Source organism: Ustilaginoidea virens, chromosome 5 (assembly GCF_000687475.1).
Source record: "Ustilaginoidea virens chromosome 5, complete sequence".
Classification (NCBI taxonomy): domain Eukaryota; kingdom Fungi; phylum Ascomycota; class Sordariomycetes; order Hypocreales; family Clavicipitaceae; genus Ustilaginoidea; species Ustilaginoidea virens.
The window spans coordinates 411,462-419,104 of NC_057320.1; the positions used below are offsets into that span (position 1 = coordinate 411,462).

The 7,643-nt window shown below is 58.7% G+C and overlaps 2 protein-coding genes across 2 annotated transcripts; both read left to right on the forward strand.

Annotated features, from left to right (window-relative positions):
- Positions 1-779: 779 nt before the first annotated feature.
- Positions 780-2,435, forward strand: UV8b_06122 (uncharacterized protein; the record flags this gene model as incomplete). Its single annotated transcript, XM_043143619.1, has 1 exon — positions 780-2,435. One exon carries the CDS (start codon positions 780-782, stop codon positions 2,433-2,435), a length of 1,656 nt encoding a protein of 551 aa, XP_042999554.1.
- A 928-nt stretch (positions 2,436-3,363) lies between these two features.
- UV8b_06123 (uncharacterized protein) lies at positions 3,364-7,296 on the forward strand (the record flags this gene model as incomplete). Its single annotated transcript, XM_043143620.1, has 7 exons — positions 3,364-3,426; positions 3,534-4,336; positions 4,432-4,645; positions 4,719-5,668; positions 5,738-5,830; positions 5,929-6,294; positions 6,372-7,296. The coding sequence occupies 7 exons, from the start codon at positions 3,364-3,366 to the stop codon at positions 7,294-7,296; spliced, it is 3,414 nt and encodes a 1,137-aa protein (XP_042999555.1).
- Between the last annotated feature and the right edge of the window lie 347 nt (positions 7,297-7,643).

Sequence of the window (7,643 nt, forward strand, 5' to 3'; positions counted from 1 at the left end):
CATTGCCAACATGGCACGGAGGAACGGAAGCGGACCAATATTCACCCGCCTGGCTGATTGGCGGATAAGTGCCGGGTGTGTTTGACAGGGTTGGTTGCCCCACGGCTTATCGATTACCAGCTGGACCCTTTCGTCATCCCCGCTAAGCGCTGCCACTAAATAAAGTAAATCCGAGAAAATTTCTCAACGGAGTACTCCGTTCGCCGTTAGCTGGGATTGTAGCGACCAGACGGGACATCTAACAACTACGTAATCTATGGGCTGTTGCTGTAGGTCAGGGCTGCCCAAAAAAAAAAAAAACCAAAAAAAAAAAAAAAGGGCATGCTTACTCCTTGGAAAACTCAGCGATGAACCCAAGTACGGCACGCCTTATTCCTGCTGCAGCTTCGTTGTTGCGCTACGTCGGGTGGAGCTGAGCTTAGCTGGCTGTGCCGTCGGCGTCGGCGTCGGCGTCGGGCGACTCCAGTGACTTGACGCCGATCAATACAACCATCAGTTGACAGGTTGATGGCCGACCAACAAACACGTCGTCCCAACGCCTCCTCACTGACCAAGTAAACCCATCCAGCTCCGCCGAGTCCGCTCCTGGTTTATTCGTCGTCCTTCTCCCCACCTCGAGCGGGAATAACTTGCAGGTTTGGCTACCGGTACCGGTACTCTTTTTCGCCTTGACTACTGCCTCGCGTCGGATTTTCCTCCCAGCAGCCCAGCCCTGGCGACAGGCACATACGCAACACCATCTCGCAAACATCTCTGGCCCCCGACGTGCTTGTCAGAGCATGTCATCCGCACCCGCATCCGCATCCGCACCGGACCCTGCCGCCCCGACCCCGGCACCGACCGCTGCTGTCGAGGGCGGCGGACAGTCGCCCGCCGCATCATCGTCAACTGCGCGCGCGGCCGCCAGACCTGCCGGCATCGACCCGCCACGGGGCCTCGCTTCCGACTCGAGTGACGAGGGCGTGCGGATGAGCCCTGCCGCCGCGAGGCGGTTTGCTCGGCGCAACTTCAGGAGAACAGCCGCCACCCCCGACCTCGTCACCAGCCTGGTGAGGCCGCCGTCACCGGAAGCCTTCTACATTGCCCCCGACGCCCACGAGCGCCTCCGCCAGCGGGCCTTGCTGCAGTCCGCTGCCGCCGCGTCGCAGCGTTACGGCAGACGACCCGCCAACACCGGCCCCGACCGGAGGACGGGCCCGCTGCTGCCCCCTCACCCGTCGTCTCTCGACATTCCCAAGAGGTACGGCGGCGGCTGCGTCTTCGACTTGTACGCCTTGACGTATGTCTCCGACCCCGACCCGAACCTGCTATGCCCCATCTGCCACGATCCGCTCGTCGACCCCGTCACCACCCCGTGCGACCACACCTTTTGCTATCGGTGCCTGCGCCGCAGCATTGCGTCGAGCCCGTCCGGGACGGCGTGCCCCATAGATCGCGAGCTGCTGCTCTGGGCGGAATGCTTCAGCTCCGCCAGGCTCATCCGCACACAGCTCAGCAGCCTGCTCGTGAAATGCCCCCACCAAGGCCGCGGGTGCGACAGGGAGCTGCGCCGCGAGAACGTCGAGCGGCACGCCACAGCCGAGTGCCGGTTCCGCGAATTCACGTGCCCCGACACCTCGTGCGACAAAAAGGTGCCGACGAAGCCCGAGGACGATAAATGCCAACACAGCCTCGTCGGCTGCGCCTTGTGCAGCGACAGGATAGAGCAGGTGGACCGAGAGGCCCACCTGCTCTCGTGCTCCCAGGCCAAGACGAGGTGCGAAGCGTGCTGGCAACTGGTCTGCCGGTCGCAGCTGAGCGCTCACCACGACGCGGAATGCGACGGCGTCGAGGTTGGCTGCGCCTACGGGGACTTGGGATGTCCCGTCCGAACCGTACGGGGAGAGATGGGGGCGCACTCGTTCACGTGCGCTTTCCACCCAGATACCCCTTCGGGGATCGTCATCCGCAATCAACGCGACATCATCCAGTCCTACAGCGACCTCGGGGTTCAACTGCGCAACATGCAGCTCCGTCAGGACGAGACGGCGGAGCGTGTCGACCAGATCCTGGCCAACCGGCGAGCTGGCGCAGACGGCAGGAGCGGCAGGAACGGCTCCAGCTACAGCGACAACAGGACCATGCAGGACCTGGATGCCGGCTTTGAGGAGGTCCACCAGAACCTGACGCATCTGGAGGCAAGGCAGAGCATGTGGACCTTGAACCAGGTCATGCCCATCCGCGAGGAGGTGACTGAGCTGCGGAACAACATCAACATGATACGCATGCACGTCAACTGGCTGCTGAATCGGAGCCGCGAGGAAGGGCGGATCCGAGCGGCAAACAGTTCGGGACCGGCAACGGCCATTCGGCGCGACAGCTCGGATGACGGGCCGCCTCTACTGCCCGGCAGACGGAGATCGTCCAGCGCGGACATGGACGTGCCTCGCCTGTGACTGGGAACGGGGGGAAGTACGGACTCGGGCAGAAATAGCTGGGCGCGGACGGAAGTGAGGAGAGGACAAGGTGGCAACCCCCCCGTTTTGAAGTTGGGACGCCAGGGCATGCATGATGCATGCAGCGGGACGAGCAAAGCCGGACAAGACGGTGCAAGGTGTAGTTGGTTGGCGGCAAATATTTGAAAATAAGAACGTATCAAGATGGCATGTCGTTTCGATGCGGATCCTCGGCATGGCGCACACGCGTGTGAATCAGAACGAGGATTGAGGCGCCATGATGTTAAAGCCGCGGGCCTCCTTCATCTCTTGTAGTGCAGGTTCGACGAATGTGTCCATTGCATTCGCGGCCGAGCCAGGCTGCAGAGGCCCTGAGTCCTCCCGTCGAGCCCAATGCTAGGGGAGAAGCATTGACGAAGGCGAGACGGCACTTTACATGCTGCAGGTCACGGCAGGCGATGCGGCAGGTCATTGACTAGGTAGGTACCTACCTATGTATGTACATTACATTGCATTGCATGCAAGGTTCAAGTCGATTACTTGCACCAGTTGCGTCACCGCCTTCCGTCCACGGTCCAGCACGTCTGGCCGCTCGCGGGGCAGTAAGCACTGACCTGCCCTGAACCACCAGACCCTGCACGTCCCAACCTTCAGTGCAGTGCCGGCGAGCAACCTGCCTGCAGTCTGGTGGCGGGGCTCCCCAGCCAGCACGTCGTCTTGACCGACCTCCCACCAGACCATTTGGAGCGGCCTGGACTGGAGCCTCGTGTCGACGTCAGCCCACCTCCCACCTCGAGAGTCTGGGGCCCTTTCATCTCTGAACGTCCACCTACTTCTTCGTCGACCATTGGCCATTGTCGCATTTTTGTCCGCTTTGTCCGCTTTGCTCCCAGGACCCCGTCCGGACGGACCTCACTGCTTCGACATCATGGACCCGAGCCATCCATCATCCACCGGGCCCGATGCCCCAGACAAGGACGACATGGAGCGGGCAAGTCCGCTCTCCCCCCTTGCTTTTGCCACGGCAGACACTTGCCTCGAGGGCCCGTTTGAGCCTGGCTTGGATGGAACTGTTTTCTGACCCCTCGTCGCATATAGATTAGATCACGCCGTCTTGCCATGCTTGGGTCGTTTGCTCGTAGGCCTGGCGAGCCTGGCTCCGATAAATCACCACATCGGCCATCAGCTTCCTCGTCATCACAATCACCGAAACCACAAGCAGCCGAAACCGGGAAATCCGGGGAAGCCGCCGCTGCCAACCACCCCCAAACGCAGATCAACATCACGCCGGGTTCGAACCCTTTCAACCAACTTGGTGTGCAAAATTGTCCAGCCCGAGGAAACCAACCAGCTTCCACGGGGGGCACACCCTATACTCCCCGCAAGAGATCTGCCAAAGACGTTGACGATGGCGACTCAGCGTCCTCGTCCCGACCAGCCGCCCCCCAGCCGGTCCAGAAGCAGCAGCAGCAGCAGCAGCACCAACGACAACAACAACAACAACAACAACAACAACAACAACAACAGGTGGAGTCAGACCAAGACTATGCCCACCGGATGCTTTCGCGCATCTTCCGCGTTTCTGTCGACCCTCACGAAATGACCGACGCCCAAGGGCAGCGGCTGGTTTTCCTGCCGAATCTGAATCAGGAACTCAACGATGCGGGTGAACCCCTGAAGCTATCCGTCGGTTTGCTGGATCAGGCTATAATAGAAGCATGCAGCAACTGGGCATCCGACCAACCGTTGCTTGATTACCTTCTACCCTGTTGGAAACGAGCTGTCAAGGCTTCCAACACGGCCAGGACCGCTTCGGCCCAGAGGCAGGAGATGCTCGTCGAGGCCAAGAGGTTGTGCATGAGCAACTGTTTGTTTGCCTTGACCATGCCTGCACTTTACGGGTTCGTTTTTATGCTGGCATATGAGACAAGCGATTGCCGATCTTGACCCGCCCGTCCCGGCAGTTCTTTTCCTTACTGACAAGAGAGTTTCTTAGTCGGGAGCCAAATCCTCAGCATGACACGCTGGCACCATATCTGCTCAAGGGTGTTCAAGAAGACAACGGCCTCTGTTTTGACTTTATCAGGGAAGCCATCAAGCGATTTGACGACGACGAAGCCTTCCCCGCCCTGTTCAACGATGCAATGGTAAAGCTGAGTAGTCAGCTGGCCAACCTGTCACTGGGGGACGATTATAAGCCACATGTACAGGTGCGGTCGACCGGAGAAGGGCTGTAAAGGCGGAAGGAATGATTGTTGCTAACCGTGGATTCTTCATCTGCAGGCGCTTCTCACCTACACGCATTTCCCTGTTCTCGTCGCAAACCTTGCCGCGCATCCATGTTTCAACATGCCGCAGTCCGCTCCTGGCATCGAGAAACATACGATTCTTGGCCCCTTTTTCCGCATCTCCCCTCTCCAGCCCGAAGCCATAAAGAGCTATTTTGCAGGAGCCCGGTCCCTGGACAAGGTTCGAATCGCCAACGCGCAGGAGTCGCTGCGCATTGTCTTGAGAGCCCACCAGGACGATCTCTTCTCCATCGCCAACGCCTTTATACGGGCCGGTCCCGACACGAGGAGCCGAACGCTGAACTGGTTTGCCTACATTATGAACACCAACCACAAGCGGCGAGCCATGCAGGTGGATCCACGAGAGGTGGCCTCTGACGGATTCATGCTGAATGTGACGTCAGTCATGGATCGGTTTTGCGAACCCTTTATGGACAATGACTTTAGCAAGGTGGACAAGATTGACGTCCGGTACCTGCGGAGACACCCCAGAATCGACATCAGCGACGAGACAAAGCTGAATGCCGATCAGGCAGCAGCCGACAAGTTTTACGCGAAAAAGGAAGAGGGAGAGTCAAACTTTATATCGGAAGCCTTTTTCATCACCCTTGCTGCGCATCACTACGGCAGCGAGGCCCTGAACACGCAACTGAAGAATCTCGACAGGGAAATCAAGTATCTGGAGAAGCACATCAAAGCCATGGAGGCGGAGCGGCAGAAGCTGTTGAACTCGACCGCACAGCTGCGTCTCTTTGAAGAGACCCTGAAACGGCACACCAACGTGCTGGAGAAGACGATTGCGCTCAAATACGCCATAGAGGGGGCATTGCTGGACGAGAGGATGCAGAGCACGTCGTTGCGGTTCATGCGTTATGTGGCGGTTTGGCTGCTACGGCTTGTCACGGGGTCCAGTTACAAACCGGGGTTGGAAAGCGAGAATATCAAGTACGTATTGCCTCAAAATTGCCGGACAGGGGGTGCGCCGGGCCATGAACTCTGCTTACAACAAGTCAGATTACCACTGTCGACTGACAATGCGGAAGCGTTTGCCTGCCTCCCCGAGTATACTTTGCAAAACATCGTGGACAATTTCAAATTCGTGTTTAGGTCAGTGAGAAGCAGCTCCCCCCCCCCCAACGCCTCTTCCGGGCACCCTCCCATGTTTTGGCCAACGCCTGCTGATGGGCGTGTGCGTGGCGACGTAGATGGCTGCCGAAAATCCTCCCCAGCGCCGTGGGGGAGGAAATGATTGCGCTGTGCATCACTTTCTTGCGATCGTCGGATTTCGTCAAGAACCCCTATCTGAAGTCGTCGTTGGTGTCGCTGCTGTTTTCTGGGACATGGCCGTTGATGCACCTTAAGAAGGGAGTCCTGGGCGACCAGCTGATAGCCTTGCCTTTTGCCAACGACTATCTTTTGCATGCCCTGATCAAGTTTTACATTGAGTGCGAGTCAACGGGTGCGAACACGGCCTTTTACGACAAGTTCAACATTCGATATGAGATTTTCCAGGTCATCAAGTGCGTTTGGAGCAACGACGTGTACAAGCGGCAGTTGGCAAGAGAAAGCAAGTAAGTCGAAACTGACAAGAAACCGCTCTTGCACCGAGATGCTTTGCCATGACTGACATGTGTTGGCCTCGACGCAGAACGAACCGCGACTTCTTTGTGCAGTTTGTAAACATGCTGCTCAACGACGCGACGTACGTCTTGTTCGAAGCCTTTTCGAAATTCCCAAAGATTAGGTCCCTGGAGCTGGAGCTGCAGGAGCCGTCGTCGCTCTCTGCCGAGGACCGGCAGAACAAGGAGGAAGAGCTGCAAACGCTGGGCGGCCAAGCCACGTCGTACATGCAGCTGGCCAACGAGACGCTGGAGATGATGAAGCTGTTTACCAAGGCCCTGAGCGAGTCCTTCATCATGCCGGAAATCGTGTCGCGCCTGGCGAGCATGCTGAACTTTAACCTCGAGGCGTTGGCGGGCAAGCGGGCTGCGGCGGAGCTGAGCGTGTCCAACAAGGAAAAGTACCACTTCCGCCCGATCCAGCTGATCTCCGACTTTGTCGACATTTACCTGCATCTGGGCCACTCGCCAGTGTTTGTGGACGCCGTGGCTGCCGATGGCCGGTCCTACAAGCCCGAGGTGTTTGACCGCGTCTCGCGGATCCTGACGAGCAGGAACCAGAAAGACGCAGCCGACATGGCCAGGTGGGAGGCGGTCAAGGGCAAGTTTGCCGAGGCCAAGCACCAGCTCGACCAGGCCGAGCTGGACCTGGGCGACATCCCGGCCGAGTTTGAGGACCCCATCATGGGAGAGCTGATGAAGGACCCGGTGCTGCTGCCGAGCCGTCACATTGTGGACCGATCCACCATTGTGCAACACTTGCTGAGCGACGCCAAGGATCCGTACACCAGACAGCCGATGACGATTGACGACGCCGTCCCCGTGGCCGATTTGAAGGCGAGGATCGAAGAGTGGAGGGAACAGAGGATCCAGATTGCGAGGAGCCGGATGGCTGCGGATGCCGCATCCTCTGGTGCTGACGACGGGGCGCGGATGGACACGACGGATGGATGAGGGGGGATGCGCCTTGAAGTACGGAGTGCAAGTATCGGATCGGAGGTCGGAGGCCAAGTGGAAGGGGAAGGGAAGGGGAAGGGGGAAGGGGGAAGTCTGGGCACAGGCTTATCAGGGTGATGATGGGGTTGTTGCAAGACACCAAGACCAGACTGCTTTTGTTTTTTTTCTTTTGTTTTTTTTTTGTTGCCCGCTTACCTTGTCATATCCGTGTCACAGGGGAAATGGCACGCAAGGAAGGAACGGCGAACGGCGCGGCAACGGGTGGTGCATCCGGCCGGGCTGGGCTGGGCGGAAGCTGCTGGTGTCCTGGATGTGCCGTCGCTGCTGCGTCGTAGGGCCTGGAT